The sequence below is a fragment of the Falco cherrug genome, chromosome 1 (genome assembly GCF_023634085.1).
Source record: "Falco cherrug isolate bFalChe1 chromosome 1, bFalChe1.pri, whole genome shotgun sequence".
NCBI lineage: Eukaryota > Metazoa > Chordata > Aves > Falconiformes > Falconidae > Falco > Falco cherrug.
The window spans coordinates 52272438-52290401 of NC_073697.1; the positions used below are offsets into that span (position 1 = coordinate 52272438).

A 17964-nucleotide genomic window follows, 5' to 3' on the forward strand; every position below is an offset into this window, starting at 1 on the left:
CAATAGAGATTACAGGTCTTGCATCATTTGTTGATGCTTTTTGCTGCCAGATACTTTCAGAAGGACAGTAACAGGAAAAGTTGCCAGCAACGAGGCTTCTAAATGAATGATAAAGGCAAGCCTGACTCACAAAGACACTTGAAACAGTGACTGATTTACCATGTTGTACTTTTGGCTATGGTATAATAGGTTATTTTAAAATGGGTTTCTTTCTTTCCCTGTCTGTGGAAGGAAAACAAGGTGATTCGTCAAACGCTTGCATTCATTTGGGAAAAATACGCCTGTTATGCCAAAGACTGCTCTGTTGCATTTGACAGCCGCAAAGTAAGGATTTAGGTTTAGAGACGACTCACACATGAGTCCTTTCTGGCATTACACATGTTCTCTCAGGATTCTTACCCATACATCTCCCCAAAGCAGGTTCACAAGAACGCTGCAGCCATGTGAATCTGTAAGAAAATTAGATGTTTCTAGAAATATCATAGAAACACTCACTAGTTTCCCGAATGCCATGGAGAAGAGTCGATCAAACATTTCCTGCATAGTGTGGAAAGGTGAGGGCCCCTTTGAAAGGACAGAGACGGTAGAGGTGTGATTGGGCAAGCTTTGAAGAGGGGCGCAAGTGATCTTTGTGATGGCCAGCATGATTTGAATACATCTTTAACTGCCTATCCTGTATCTAACTTGCACTCCTGGACCTCTATTTACTTTTATATGATATTACATCACTGTATTATGTTAATAAACAATCACAGATCTCCAGCTGCCCTGATTTTTAAGGGATTATTGAATACCATTTTGTACTAACAGCTTATCTCTTATCAACCTCGAAGAGAATTTCTCTTGGAAACTACTGAACCTAATAAGGACCATGCCGTGAAGGATGATGCTGCCTCTGTGAGAAGTATATCCAGCTTCTGTAAAATGAAAGTCATTTTTCTGCACTGAAGGCCAAGAGCCAGCAAAATCCTGTTCTTAATGCATAACTACAGAAGCAGCTCACCAGCACTCAACTGGCATATCCTCAAGAATCACTGAAATCAAGATCTAGATAGCTATCTCTTGATCAGTTACTGAAATTATATTTCACCTTTAAATGTATTCCTACAAGAAATGGTTTCTAATATTTTTATAATATGATTTTCTTTGATTGTATGGCCTTGTATTTACCCATATAAAAATGTAAAACCTTGTAATAGTCTTTATTATATGAAAGAAAGGTCATCTACTCATGTGTAAACAAACCATTAATCTCTGTTTCAGCAAAAGCCTGTTGAATTGAACAAACATTTACTCAGTGATCATAATTACAGTGTATGTCAGTTTATATAGTCCCAAGTGTATTGAATCTATGTAAAGTGCCTTCAAAATACAGCAATTATTTTAAAGACGTGAATAAGTCTGGATATTTAAGAACAAGATCACTCTAGTGGACTGCCTAAAAAAGTAGTCTGCTCTGACTTTGTTTTTCTTTTGGGGACTGGTTTCTAAATTCTGCTAATCCCCGTTGAGGAGTTTTAATTATTATAATAACTTTTACTCAATTAATTTTAGTGAATATACTGTAACAGAAATAATTCATTGAATAGTAAAATTCAATTCATACTGATGATCAGATGTCTTTAAGGAACAAGAGGCTACAAAACCTATGTTCCTTTACCCCAGTCAGGTCACACCAGAAATACACAAAGGAATTCTCTATTAGATTTTTAGCTGCTAAAAATAAATTGATTCTTACCTTTCCAAAACTCCCTTTCCCAATAGCCCGCAATATTTGAAAGTGGTCAAAGTTAACTGCAAAATAAAGGAGAGAAGAAAAGGGAAATAGTTTGTGGAGTGCTAAGTCAGAATCAGAAATCAGATAAGAAAAGAAATAACAGTGTTTCCAACTAATGTCGTCTTACCATGTGGTGCTTACTTTTTCTCTTGAAACACCAAACATATTTAATAGCTAGCAAAGAGGAGGTTTCAATTAATTTTATTCATCAGCCCATGTTGCCCAATACTTCCAGTGCCCAGTATCTCCAAAAAGAAGCATAGCTCTGTCCTAACCAAGCAACAAGTTAGCGTTACGCAGGTATTAGCAAATTCTGTTCAGCATTGTCCAGAAAGATTAAGATCTATTAGAAGGGTACTGAATAATTCAGGTAAGTACCACTGTCTGCTTACAGATACATAGTAACATAAGGACAGGTTTGTTACAGTAATCACTCTGCAGGGCAATTCCCATATTCTGTTACGGTGATGGAAGCTTGTCCCATGATGAGCTAGCAGTATCAGCCCCTCTGAACTTTGCCACCATAATATATGCTAATGCTAATATTGTAAGACTGTTTCATGGATGTCGCATAGGTCTGTTTTGGAAGACTTCATTTTACTTTGGGAGTAGGATGGATTTACTCCTACTTCGTGAAAATCTGACAGCACAGTCTGCCCTAGACACCAGAGTGGTTTGCTGTGAAGGTGGGTGAGAGATTTCACTTCTCAAAAATGCTGTTATTGTTGGTGTTACATGACACTGAACAAAGCATGGCTTTCAAATCTCTGGTTCATTGGTAGGTCTAGTGGTTTAAAAAACAATCCAGCAACATCCTGAACAAAACTGATAGAGCCACTGAAAAACAAACGTGACAATGTGTGATAGGGTTTTTACAGTCACTTGTCAGAAAAGAATCACACTTAAAGCTAAACTCTGTGAACCAGAGTTGACAAAGTTCAGTGCAACTTAACAGGATATTTTAAATTAAAACTTTCTTATGTTCCTGACTTTGGTTATGTACCTCCATCTATGTGCCCATTATTGCCGTAAAAGGAATCTGCAAAATTATGGAGACAGACTGTCACTGGAAAAATATGGTAACATGAACAAATACAACAAAAACATGAATTGCATCATGATGAAGAAGAAAATCCTCTAAAACTAATAATACTTTAAATATTTGTCAAAATAGTAATATCAGCTCAAGCTAAGTATTGAGTAGGAATTTGCAAGGTTGATATGTATCAAGCCACTGAAAATCTTGTTTTCCCTGTTGCAGTAATATCTCATTTATGCTATTAACACCACTTATATTTAAGCATTTGTTTATTTATGCTTGTTTACATTGTCTTCAGGGAAACATGGTTGCTCCTTTCATTAGCGCAGCTATAGCAACTACCTTCCTGGTAATTGCTGGACACCAAATCAAATCCAGAGCTGACAGAGCTGAAAGCAGTGGACTCTAGTCTTTAGCAGTCAAAGATGGGATTTGTGAATATAGCAGGTTTAGGATTCAGATACTCAAATGAAAATGCATAACCCTGCAAAGGATTTATATGCTGCTTGGAAATTGGAAAAAAAAGTTTCTGCCGAATTATGTAAGAGTTAGGGTTACCCAGATGTTTGAGAAACAAGACAGACATCTTGAAGACAAGATGTCTGTCAGTGACCTACAGCTGGGGTCTCTGCCAACAGTTTTTAGCAGTTGGACACTGTCTTGTAACTCATGCTGGTCTGATAGACATAATAGCTTAGCAAAACCATCTTCCACAGACATATGTCAACGTAAATCTTGCTCCCACAAGTCATCTCTCCCAAGTGCATGCCCCTGAATGGAAGATTTGAGAGCTTAATGACAGGGATGTTTAAGTTGATCCTTAATTTAGGTAGAAATTCAACACAACATTGAAAAGGTTCAAAATAGTATGTTAATCTCATTGATTTCTTTGATAGGGAAAATTCAGCAGTTTTTCCCTCCAGCATGCTGGTAGTATCTGTGTCGTGCCTCTGCTTTCAAACCTTCTGATGTTTCCTGTTTATTTTACCAATTTTTAACAAACACATTCCTTAAAGCTTGGTTTGATTTTGTTCTCTATCTTTCAGTCATTCAGATGTGGCCAGTTCCCCAAAACAATTGGAAAACTATTGAAACAGTCTGTAATTATCTCATATAAGTCACATTTCATTAAGACTTGGCTAAGTGATTCTACAATTCTATGACTATTGTTCCAAAGGCTGACTGGTTTTCAAATGCATCAGTTTGATGAATTATTTTGTTTTTGTAATTAAGCATTTATTTTTAGCTATGAGAATGACTTTTTTTATTGCCCATATAATTTGTAATCTATTTCTCTGTACTTCCTTCTTTAGTGGTGTTTATTGCTCTGAATGACTAGAACAACTTACTTTTTGAATTGGATTTAATTGTATAACAGACTTCCATAAGAAAGAAATTATTCAATGAGGCATGAGACCATGGAATTTAAGACAGATTATTAGTAAGTCAAATAAGTGGCTAAAAAATATAGCTATGACAATTGATCAAATTTTCTCAATTTTTATGTTTAATATGAATAGAATGTTACACTTTCATATCTTCATTTTCTGGTAAAGGCTAATTCACTAAAGTGAGACAACTTCATCTCCTTTGATCATTCAAACATATTCACAACACTGGAGATTCAAATACTGGGGAAGTTTCTCCCTTGAGATGTTAGGAAAGAATAAAAAAAAAGATCGCAATTGAGACCAATACCAAATTCAGCTGAGTAAAACTAAGATGTTTCAAGAAACAGTCCCATCAACACGGACCAGCCATGAAGAAGTCACGTTAACATCACAGCCCTAACAAACCACTAGCCGTGAAGATAAATTCACTGCTATCTTATTACTGTGCTAACCATTCTCCCCAGGTGTTTCTAATCTCACACTCTCCAAATTTTTGGCTTATTTTGGTCATCACACTTTTTTTTTCTAGGTTCTGTGTGTGCATTTTCTCCCCTTTGGTGACTATTCAACACCAAGGGATCACCACTTGATCTGAGAAGCATTACACATCACCGTGACCTCTGGCATTTCCAGAGTTTAAAATATCATCGAAGTCAGACACTACCATTTCCTCTGTGCAATGAGGGTATCACAAACATTGTATTCTTTGCCTCTAAAACATGACATGCCTAACTCTTGTGGAGCCTGGTGTTGTAGTTAATGGCATTTTTCTAGCACAAAATCCTGCAGAGATAAAGGTACAGCTGGTGGAAGGACACTTCCTTCAGTAACGGTAATATGATTATTATTCCTTAGAAAATACCTTTCATGGCATCCTTTACTCAAGAGGAAAAAAAAAATCTTTTCCAACTTTTTGAGCACTTTTTTTCATTTTATTACAACACCACACTTTGGAGGCCTCAGACATCAGCTTTGAATTTGAGTCTTAGAGTACGGACATTTTCCAGAAATCAAAATTAGTTTATATTGTCTTCAGCTAATTTTTCATACAGGCAAATTCACAGAATGAAACTGTGAGAATTAACAACAGTATGAGGGAGTTTCCTTTTGGTTTCATATATTTTTGTCAATTTGGAAAAGTCAGGAAGTATTATAACCTCTCCCCCTCCCCCCCATCTCTTACCTTTATCCCTTAAAAAAAAAAAAAAAAAAAAAAAAAAAAAGAGTCACCATTAATTCAAAACTTTATGGAATAAAACAGATATTTGGTTAACCAAGGGAGAAAATAAATCAACATTTATGACATCTGTTGCATGACAAGTATTTTGTTTCTCTCCATTCTCTCCAACCTTAAATGAATTCCGTTGCACAGCTTCAAGTCTCTATTAATAAACTTTAAGTGCAAATATACCTTACTTTGATTATTTTCATGGCTTTGAATTAGCCCCATGTAGAACATTTTCCAGTAGTTTGATCTTAAATTTATGAAAGTTTGGACGATGGTAATGGGATTCACAAGCTGAATGAACAATTGCACCGTTTGCCAGGAGAAGTAAAAAAAATATGGTCCTAGCCATTACAGATACTTGATTAAATAGATCAGTATACTCAAAAACTACCAGAAATATCTAGAAGGACAGTGCAGTGGTTTGTGACCAGCTTGCACACAGGAGTCCCTCTATTGACACAGCCTTCTCATGTGACCTTTGGCAAGTGCTTCACTATCTTCTACCCCTGTCTGTAGAAACATGAATCATTACACTTCTAAGCAACTGTAAAATTAGGCATAGGAAGTAGTTTAGAGCTTAGATATACGAGCAAGCAGGAAAGTAACAACAGCCAATTCAGGTAACAGCGCTTTGTAAAAGCACTATAAAGATTGAAAACCATTTTCCAAGTGTGGAAAGTGTACACTGCTGTGGAAATGGAAGTGCAGAAATCAGTAGATTATTGGCTCAAACCCCACACATCAAGTTGCCACAGGGCTGAGAACAAAACCTGGCCCCCACTTCAGACCACACCATTTCTCAAGCACATCTTTCCTACTGCATGAGCACTGATGGAGCAGACCTTTGATATAAAGCTTTCCAGCAAAAGATAAAATAAATAATTCTTGCTCCCTGCTCCCCAGGGGTAAAGTATTCTTTGGGGAAACGTGCACATCACAGACTATTGGGCTTTTACAGTTGTACTGCAAAAACTGCATAGTTTTAGTGGAAATGCCTGGATAATTTTAGTGGAAATGCCTATTAGACTTTTTTTTAATCAGTGTTATATACACAATGATGTATGTCAAAACAGTGAAGTCTTTCATATGCATTCACCTCTGCTGTATTATTCATGAGCGGTACAGTGATTTGAACAACAAAAACAGTTATATTGATGCAGATCACTGTGTTTGGTTTATGACACAATACAAGAACACATTTCTACCCTTTCATTTGTAGTTTTGCTCATCTAAAATATTCTCATGTTACTCATCATTTGTTCAAGTGTAAATTACATCTAGCTCATGGCAATATGTATATTAGGTGGATTCTACACAGAGTTGACATCTGTTGTTCTTATTGCAGCAGAGGAATATTTATAGTATATATACGTGATTAGTCCAAACACACTCAATAACCATTACCTGAAAGAACTTTTTATCTCCAAGAGCCCATACCAAATCCAACGCGGTCAAAGTTCAGGCATACATATTTTGTATCATAAAAAAGAAACTGAAATTAGGAGCCCTTCAAGAAAAATTGGAAAAACTTGGTAAGCTATATCCATACCTTCTTCTCTAGCTGAGTCTCACTGATATATTTGGATTGTCTGGAGGTAGCCAAAACCAAAACCTGACTACCAAAGCATCAGGAGGCGTACAGTGAAGCCATATTTGTAACACAATGAGCATTTCAAGACATCTAGCTTCATTCTCACTGATGTCAACACAAAACAGAAACAAGATGTGATGTGGTCATCAGCCAAGAAAACAGATTTTTATTGGAGTCTGAGTGCTGTATTAGATGTCGCAGGTCTTTTCCAGGGTGTTTTAATGCTTCCTGCCTCTATGTGAGTCAGAAAAACAGAGAAAGAACTAATTTTTTTCCTTCTGAATTTGGCCTGTATAGTTTGATCTGAGACTCATTTGACAGCACTGCTATTAGATGTCAAACTAGTTATGTAGTCTTCTTTCTATGTCTGTCTGCTTTCCAGATTCTCTGGCCTTTTCCAGAGAGAGTGCCTTGAACAAGGCTGTGCTGACAGAACCTCAGTAGGTCTTAGCAGCCATCAAAGCTTGTTAAAATTGTAACTGTACTTCCACACAAAGACACATAAGATGAGTAACTAAGTAGATACAGTCATATATATTCATACTCATGATGGAGCTTGAATGGACATAGACAGAACAAACATGAACAGTGCTTAAAAATTAGATGAAGAAGCATAAAATGGTTTGGGTAGTCACGAGGAGTCACATTCCATCATGCTCTATTCATGGCAAGTACATTAGTGAAGAAAGAATGTTTAAATAAAGTATGAAATGAATTTGTGTTGACAGAATGATAAAACTAGGCACATATTTGAGGTGAGCACAGAATACAAAATCAGTACAGTTTCATTAGGTTTCTGAGGGGAATGGGAAATTTCTATACATTAATTGGCTGGGGAATCTACTAATTAGAGTTACATAACTGAAGGACAAGAAAAAAGCTGGTTTAGAGCTGGTTTTATCTCATTAATGATAAAGCATGGTGTTTTCCATCATTGTATTTAAGGGCTTTGCATTGAAATTGCATTACAAAGTCTCAATTCTTCATGCTTAATGAGTGTTTTAGTCTCAATATAAACTGCTACTAATTATTACGTTAACAATTTTTTGTAATTATCCAGACTATTTGCAATTAGAAAGAATTGAAAATCTTTGTATGTCAAACATTTTATTTAAAATTCAGCTACTTTTGCTTTGAACTTTAAAATGCATTTCAGTCTGATCATGTTTGCAGACTGAATGTATGGGAAATGTAATTGCTGTCTCTTGGGAAGTTCTGATACTTGAACATTAGTTTACACTAAAAGAAAAAAGATATGGCTCTTCATGGAGCAAAATAACTATGACTACTGATTTGAAAAATGTAATTTTCCTACTTTATAAATTTAACTAAGATATTTCATTTTGAACTGATACCATTTTTTCTGTTTTAAATTATCACAAGCAGATTACCACAATAATCAGTTTCCACCCTGCTGCAACTCCAGAAGTTCAGAATAATGCCCATCTTAGAAAAGGAAATAGATACTTTAGTGTCCCAAATTGAAGTGAAACATTTCTGTATTATCAAAAGACTTTCATTTCAGACTTCTTGATTAATCCAAAGCAATTTCTTTTACGGTAGTTCAGTACTATACTGTGTTTCCTTGTGATGATGACACTGTCCATCTTATAGATGAAGTCGTTGGCTGGACCGTATCTCCCGTTATATAGGTATACCCATAGCGCTTGCATGATGCACACTTTGTCCACTCAGAGGTGGTTAGATTATGGGAGATGTAAAAAGGTACAAGATTTTGATCTACAGAAAGGAATTGGAGCATCAGATTGCAATACTTTTGAAGAAGCGTCATACCACAGAAGTGTAGTCTAGCTTTGAATTGACCCAAAATAAAATCAGTTTGAAAGGTAAACTTTAATTCCATTCAAACTTTCAAAACCAGCTTTGTTTTCCCACTAGAAGGTTTAATTTTTGTAAAGGAAAATACTGGCATTTTGATTTGGCAAAAAAAATAATTATCCATTAAAAGTTATTCAGAGGAAGTCTGTTCAAAAAAAAAAACCAAAACTGACTGACAGAGATCCTTGTTATCTCCTATTTATCTTACCTTCCAAACATGAAGAAGTGGAAGCAACCTCTTCCTTCGGTTGCCACAAATGGGGAGAAAACCTCAGTACTAAGGTGCTGGAAAACCAACATTTTATAGCTCTCTTATTTCTATACTCCATCAATAAATAACCAATACCACAGATAAAAGAGTGGGCTAAATAACATCTATTGTGGTGCATTACAGAAATTCTTATTTCCTTATGTTAAGCCTCCTACAAGGTAGTACTTCACACGCAATTTAGCTGCACATCAAATTCACAGAGTATTTAGAGGATGCATGGCTTGTTCATCAAAAGCAGTGCCAGCATCATGGAGTTCTACACCATATTCAGTGAAATCCACCTCCCATTATATCATTAAAAGGGAGAGAGGGGATAGTTCCTAGAAGGCTAGGGAATTTTCTGAATGCATTATTTAGAATGAATACTGGAAAGAACTGTAACAGTCTACCATTTTCCAAAATCCTATAAAAACAGATTTTTTTTAAAATTTGGTGAATCAGCTAATGGTTTACACTGTTGAACAAAGAGACATGTGTTGCCACACCAGAAATAAATTCAAAATCCCAAAGAAAAGTAACATTTGGAAACAACCAAGCTGCTAAAGAGAAAGATGCTAGGACTGGTTCTTAAAACCTTGTTTCTCTTTTAATTCTGTAGAATTACACAATTCCTCTTCTAGCACTGTTCTGTAAAAGCTGTAAAAGAAATTAAGATGAAATTTTGCATTTACAAGGAAGCTGCAACTCTTTGGTAAACAAGAATCGGAACCCACGATTAAATGAAAATTTCTCTGCAGAGGTCTTTACACTTCTAATATGGCAAAATAAAATCATACTGCCATTAAATGCATCAAGTCTGAAAAATACATCAAGCAGCTACCTGAAACCTGTAAAACAAATTTTGCTCCTTAGGCAAGTAGAACAAGATGCAAATCACTACAACTTTTCTTTGAGAGAAGTTTAAACTGAAAGTACTTAGTGCCACCCTACAATCTCAAGACCTCTTCTCAGAAATGTGAGATACATCACCAAAAAAAAACTATAGCAAATTCGCCCTGGTGCTTTGAGGGATGTGGGTGTCATCTTCTGTGAGCCACTGGGAGGGATTTACAGGTAGCAGAGACTTGTCAACAAGCCATTGAAGTTAGCACAGAAATTCCTATAGCTGTAAACTGCAGTAAGATTTTGATCTAACGCTGTTACTCGTTTTTGCTGAAAGGTTGCCCTGGGGTAGACTGAGTGAGGGCTTTGCCAGAAGCTCCGGGGACTGCAGGGCTGTTGCAATTGTTATCCTGGGGAAAAACAAAAGTTTATTGCTCTGTGGAAGGTGTGGGAATGTTTGGCTGTTGTTTTGCTCCACAAGAATTTTAATACTGATTTGATGAAATTAGCTATTTGTTTCTGAAGGATCGAGCACAAATAAGCTTTTACTGCTATAGGTTAGTTGTACTGATCAGAAGAACTCTTCTGACTGCATAACTCCACCACAGTCCTTCAGAGCATTAGATTAAAAAATAAAGTCATTTTTCTTGGCTTTATGTACATCTCTTTAAAGTTATCCAAACTTAAACCATAAAAAACCAGAACTGCAGAGTTTAGTGTGCTGCCTTTGTGGTCTTCAGACATGTTACTCTGTTTCAGAGGCATACAAAGATACTCTGAGGGGGCTGGAAAAAAGAAATTTAAAAGCAGGTGTTTGCCTGCCACAGTTTGCTTGAGCAACTGTAGGAAGAGATGAGGAAAAAAAAAAATCATTCTTTTAGATAATGTTAAACTGAAGGATACAAATTAATACGAAAGTTCTGATGTTTTGATTAAGAATTTGATTTCAACTCCAATGAAAGCAAACATAACATTATCTAGATTTGGGGTCTTTCTCATCTTTTTGCTTTGCTTTTTTAGCTTTTCACAGGAAAGTTTTTCTATTTTCAGACAGCCTAGTAATGATAGGAAGTAAAAAAATACTTAGATTTCCCAGCATCAGGAGCACAGTTTGCATGCTTTAGGACTTATACCACACAACGAACTTCTCTCTAAGACCACCTCACTGACACTTCTTTAGCCCTTCTTGATGATCCTTGTCATGTCATGCAATCACAAGAGCACGTGGTCAGCCAGGTAAAAGACTTGCTCTTTGAAAACCTGAGAAGAAAACGAGGCCATCACAGGGACACCATCTCTGGCACACTGCAGACAGCTGAAACAGGGAGGAGAGCAGAAGCACCCCTTTTGGTGGCAGCTTGGACCTTTACACTGGGTTAAGGTAATCATGACACCTTATGGTATACTACAAGGCTAGTTTTGTTAGAAGTTTAGTTTCAAGGTCAGTAGAATGAGATAGTCACCTTCATAGGGGAGTTACGGTACTTTTTAGTACAGAGTTTATGTATTTTACTTTTACATAAATTGTTTTATATCAAAGTAAAGATCAAACTCTGACCTCTGTCCTATTAAAATATGCTTGCTCTAATACTTGCATTTTTTCCTCATGCATAAGTGAGCACAGGCGACAAAGGTAAAGAGAAATTTGAAATGCTAAGCAGGTCTTTTGACTTAGATGGTAAACCCAGTAAGGCAACCAATTAGCCTTCTGAAAATAAGCAGGAATAATAATAAACATGCTATGCCAGAAAGATTTAGGCTAATGCAATCTTAAGTACAACTGCTATTATTTGAAGACAAAGTTACTAACTAATGAATTTTAAATTGTTTCTTATTAATAAACCAAAAAAAGGTCATATAGAGCTGGCAGAGCTAGAGAGAAAATACAAGGAACATGAAATGTGTACTGTCATTGCAAAAAGTCAGCTAGACAATCTAGTAGGGATCAAGCCACAGCTCATAGCACATCCTCATGGGCAGTGCAGTGTAAAACAGGAAAGAATGAGTATCTGTTTAACATCACCAGTGATGATGTCAGCTGCAAAAATTAGCTCAGAGAATGATATGTTTTACTTGTCTTTTAGGGGGATAATGTAAGGTCTTCAGAAATCCCAATGATGACTAATGGCGCAGGCAATAACCGAGATGAAGCTCCCTTGATGGGTACCTAAGATTTAAAATAGCAGCAACTGAGACAGCTTAAAAGGAAAAGGAGACAAAATACAATAGCGGCAAGCATGAATGGAGGCTACTCTGGAAAAATGCAATTCAATTTATAATAATTCCTGCCCCAGGATGTCATCTAAACCAAAAGGCATCAAGAAGTTTGAAAGGTGTAGAACTACAGCTGTAGACTCGATCAGACTGTAACTGAGAGATCTGTGCAGAGCTGATCACTTGCAAGGCAACCACAGACAAGCACAAGACATTCTTCTAATGCTACTTCCATGCCCATGGAGGTGGAGGGACACTGATCTGATCTGTCTGAAAATAGTAATGTGGTACCATAGTCTAAGAGCAAGAACATTATTTTAAAGCAGCCCTTCTCAACATCTCATTAGTCTTCTATTATGATGACTGGTTAATCACCCATAGATTAAGCTAAAAAGATAATTAGACTTCAAATACAGGAGCTTTCACTTTTAGGTTTAACTGAAAAGTGAAAGGAATTTGCATTGCTAGATCTACTACTATTTTTCAACAAGCAGCGCTTGCCCCAGATCGTTGTGAAAAGCCTGTAATGACTGAACAGGGATTTTGCATATTAGTGTATAATTCAGTGCTATGAAAAATGTCATCAGATGTTCCTCTGGAGGGACTGAAATGTTGTAAAAATTGTCACCTTTGCTAAATAGCCATCATTGGTGTCTGTCAATGGCCAGAGCCTGGGTGACCACACAAAACTAAAGGCAAAAATTATTTTGTTGTAAATGGAAATGGTTTCACATCAGAGTTGTAGAGATGTTCACTTGTGCACAGGACTGATTGTGACTGGCTACATGAAAGCAAATGATTCTTTCTTCAGTTAGGCTGGTACTGAAGCTATGTGACATGAAGAACTGAAATTATTACGTTGTTATTAGGTTGGGTACTTTGGAAAATAATACAAATAACTTAAGTCCATAGTCCTGACCTCATTGCCATGTGAAAAGGATTAGGATTTAGTTAGTGTCAAATCTTCAGGATAAGCATAGGTTAGTTTACCATAACAGAGGGATTTTGCAACTGATTTATCTGCATCTATGTTCTGTTAGTGTATAGCATTTGGGTAACCTATTTTCTAGTAGAAAGGTTTCTTTTGCATTAGTTTTAGTGGAAAGTAATTGGAAGTTCTGATATCATCTTAATCACTCATCCATGTATCCTATTATAAAGCAGTAATTCATAAAATTTTACTATTATAAACTCACAAGTCAGTGAATTTCTTTTTCATATATATAAATCAGTAAAAGTTTTAATGAAAGATCCCTTTTTATTGCTACAAAACAAGTTTTGTTTTGCAACAGGACAGAGCTTTGATTCAAAAAGATTCTATTAACTTAGTAGCAACACTGGAAACATCAAAAGTTGTCAGGGAGCAATTGCTGAATTGCTGTATTAGACCTTATTACAGCCAGTGAATAGCAAGGAAGCCTTTGTGAGTCTCCATGCTGTTCATAGATCTTTCTAAGGGCAAACTTGACATTGAAACTAAGGAGATAAGTTTCAGGATCTGCTGAAATGTAAAATGTCTCCAAGACCTTTTGTAAGTGATAAAACCTAGCTTCCTTTTGTTGAGAAAGGAGTTTCTGATTGACCATGTTGCTTGCTTACAAATGAGCTGACAAAAAGGATCTCTAAAATCAATTGCAAAGAGAAGCAGGTAGACAGGTATGTCCAACAGAAAAGATACTCCTTGCGAAAATGTATTGCTAAAATGCAGAAAGTCTAAATTCCACTTTAACTGTAGTAGACTTCCCTGCGAGATCTGGAAACACATAACATACTATGAAGCATCTTTTTCAGCTAGAAAGTGGGAATATTCACCTCCCTCAGGTGGTGAGGTGAGGTTATACTATGGGAATAACCTCATTAATAACTGAACTGGAAGGCTCTCAGAGAAGTTGCTATGGGAATAAAATGTCAAATTTCAGTGGACCAACCTGTTTTTTCCTACAATAAAATTCACCAGAGATATGCCCAGGTGGAGGAAAATTCTTTAAATGAAGTTACCAACAAAATCCTTAGTGAGCCATCAGTAACCTTATCCACATGGAAGCCTCTATAACGCCAAACATGCCAGGGGGAGCTAAAGAAACCTCTTTGCTTTAGGCTCCTTTGGGAGTGGCTCCGATAGCACCGTTCTTACAGAGCAGGATTTCAGAAAGTGAGTCTTGGTGCTACGTTAGTGGGAGGTTAGGGAACCATGTGGATAGGATTTTACCCAAACACCTAGACAAAGTATGAGTTGTTCTCCTCTTTTTCTTCTAAATTCAGATCCTAAGAGATGATGAGTCTGTCTCCAAAATCAGAGAACTGTCTCTTCTATTTTTAACCACAACTACAAGTTAAATACTGGGGACAAATAAGGACACTAAAGGGTCAGAAAGATTCACATTTCAGTTGGGATTGCCTCCCATTTAGTGCTTTTAAACCAATGCCATGGGCTTCAAATGAATGATGCCAGTTCTAACTTGTAGCAGAATGGTGCCTGAAGTGCAGAGCCATAGGCTTGTTTTTCATTTGTCATTGTAAGATTAAAGCTCATCAGTCTGATAGCAGTGATGTTGCTCCAGGAAAACCTTTCAAAAGAAGCAAGCAAGCCTGTGGATTGTAAACATGGCTGTCAAGGTCCAGTTTATCTTTTGAGATTTGAAAATAGTATTGAAATTGCAAGGATTTAAAAAATATTTTAAGATTATTTCTGAAGATGTTCAGGCATTTGTGTCTTGTGGCTCTTCCTCATCAAAAAAGCCCCAGCTATCAATGTGGAAAACAACCAGCACCTCTCAGGGCTCTGAGAGCACTAACTGGCCTTGCTGGTAATGACCAACTTCCCTGCCCCACCACCACCAAGGTTCCCATGGGCTCAGGAGCCCCATTGCAGATCAGACCTGGATCAGGCTGCTATGAAATGAGACTGAGCCACTAAACGCAGATCAGCAAAGCCATGGCAGGTCCCACAAGGCTCCTCATGGCTCTTCTGAGATGCATATCAGCTCAGTCCTCACCTGAACTAGACTGCAGGTATGACTGTGCCTGGCCATGTGCCTCAACTACCATCCAGACTCTTGGTTGACCCCACTTGTATCAGTGACCTGCTCTGGTAGCCTGGCTTGGGGACAGAGCAGCTGCAGTCTGCCCACTCCTGCTGCATGGTAGCATTCCCAGAGCTAGAACCTGGGCCATGGTTTCACAGCAGTGGGATGCAGCCATGGGTGGTAAGGTCGCACAGTAGTACCTGAGGGTAGAATGGGGACTGGAAACAGGAAAAGATGCCTCTCATCATGGAAAAAGGCAATGTTAAAATTGGTGCAATATTCCATTACTGCCCAGCCACAAAGAAGCACCTCAGAGTCCAGCAGAAGCTAGACACCTCTTATACTAATCAGATTTCCATCAACTCTTCAAATGAAACAGCTAACTTCTAAGAGGGCGGACCTCCTCCATTAACTCCACCCATTAGCCCACCCATAGTTATCCATCCTCTGCAATTAAGTGACTTTCAGTACGTACTTCAGCACTCAAGTTGCATCTTACCCATAGGTCTCGTAAATTTTAAAAATGGTTATATTTCTGAAAAAAAAAAAAAAAAAAAATCTATTTTAGGGATGGAACCTCAAATCCAAAGCTCTGAGGTTCCAGAGGAACTGACCTGAACCTAGCTTTAGAGTTCTGATTTTTTTAGCTGTCTGGAGCCAAAAAGGGTCTGCTTTTTGATTCTAGCTAGGATTCTTGCCATTTCATTGTGTGAATCATTTAACCTCATAAGAATCACTTCACTCTGTGTGCCATTTTGCAATAAAAGCAGATCTCCCCAAGGTTTTTGTACCTACATGTTCTAGACCACACTTCTGTTTATCCAACATGATCAATTTTTCCCAGCTTCCATTGAAGCAATATCCTGAGTTTTTAGTTAACATTAAAGCACCATACACCACTTTTTGTGACTATTTTCCTTCAGGGTGTGTAGAAAGAGTAGAAAAAAAAGCCCTGATAGTAACAACTTGTCCTGGGTTTAGCTGGGATAGTTAATTTTCTTCTTAGTAGCTGGTTCAGTGCTGCCTTTTGGATTTGGTGTGAGAACCACACTGATGGCACACTGATGTTTCTGGTTAATGTTTGTACTAAGTCAAGGACTTTTTAGTTTCTCAGGCCCTGACAGTGAGAGGACTGGAGGGACACAAGAAACTGGGAAGGGACACAGCCATGACAGCTGACCCAAACTGGCCAAAGGGATATTCCATAGCACGGGATGTCATGCTCAGTATATAAACCGTGGGGAGTTGGCCAGGGCCAGCCGATCACTGCTCGGGGACTGGCTGGGCATCCGTCAGCAGGTGGTGAGCAGTTTTATTGTGCATCACTTGGTTTCTTTTCTCCCTTCCCTTTGGATTTCATTCCTCTCCCTTTCTCCCTCCTTTTAATTATAAATGTTATTATTGGGGTTTTATTTTATTTCAATTATTAAATTGTTCTTATCTCAACCCTCAAGTTTTACACTCCTTTCTGATTATCCTCCCCATCCCTCTGGGCGAGGGGGAAGTGAGCGAGTGGCTGCGTGGCACTTAGTTACTGGCTGGGGTTAAACCAAAACACAGTGATACGCAATTCATACAAAAACTTGCAGAATTTCAGTGCAAAGCAAATTTCTTCATCTCAATGTTTACAGATAAATATTTAATGATGGAATTGGTAGTTTTTCTACTGGGACTGAAAGAGATGGGTTGAGTGCTGTACGTACAATGGCCACCTCACTGCAGGAGGTTTTTTACTTGGAACTGATGACTTATTCTCCAATTATTGCACTACTTGCCTCTGGGAAATCCTTCCGGTGATGAAGTAAAGGTAGTTCCAGCCTGATGAAAGTATGCTTATGTACACACCACAAGCAATTACACCAAAGCTGGTAGGACCACATATTTCTGAAAGCAGTAAATATGAGTAAGAAAAACAGGGTCTTTATCTTACCCACAGCTAAGATTAGGAGTGAAACATTAAAGATTTCAAGCAAAGCAAACACTCACAAAACAAACCAAATCCAACTCATCTCCATTCCTAGGCTTTCTTGTCAGCTGGCACAGAGGTGATCGAGGGGAGGGGGAGGACTTCAAACCAGCCACAGTTCCCAGGTTATGGCTGGGGGTGGGCATTAACAGCAGGTAAGAGACTCTCTAAGCCACAACTTAACTTATGAAGATTTACCTTATACCACCACACACCAGGAATAAATAAAAAGATACGTTAGATATACAGCATGAGTAGTTGACAAATATGAAAGGAAAGAACATATCTTCCAATTTTAATACCAGAAGTTACTAGGTGCAAAACACAAACAAGTAGTGAGCTGCAGAGGGTAAAATTGCTCAACGTAGCAGAAGGTTTGCTAGTCTTAATGCCTGAAACATTCGGTGGTATTAAATGTGTTTATATCCAGTCAGTATAATCACAGAAATACAATATCAAATAAATTTAATTATAGATGTTAAATGAAAATAGTGAATATTGCTACAGTTCCCTACCACATACACTGCGTTTGTTTCTATGAGAGTAAGGTATGTATAAAATTATCTATCCATATGAAACAGCCTTGGTTTTTTCACAGTGCAGAATGCAAAGCTTTCAAAACAGAAAAAAAAAAGTTTATTTCCCACCACCAGATCTAGCCTTTTTTTTTTTTTTGTTATCTTAGTCAACAAATACAGGTGAAAAAAGGACTAAAAATCAGCTTTGTATCTCCAAAGACTAGAAGAAGTAGTCAGCAGTCTTTCCTGCTAGGCTGTATTTTTCTTTTCCAAATTGGAATG

The 17964-nt window shown here is 37.5% G+C and overlaps 1 protein-coding gene across 1 annotated transcript in view; it reads right to left on the reverse strand.

The window, feature by feature from the left end:
- Positions 1-17964, reverse strand: part of STK32B (serine/threonine kinase 32B) — a 179117-nt gene that overhangs the window by 150180 nt on the left and 10973 nt on the right. Inside the window, exon 2 of the mRNA XM_055700971.1 lies at positions 1739-1794. Within this exon, the coding sequence (XP_055556946.1) occupies positions 1739-1794 (56 nt within the window). The remainder of the gene's footprint in view (positions 1-1738; positions 1795-17964) is intronic.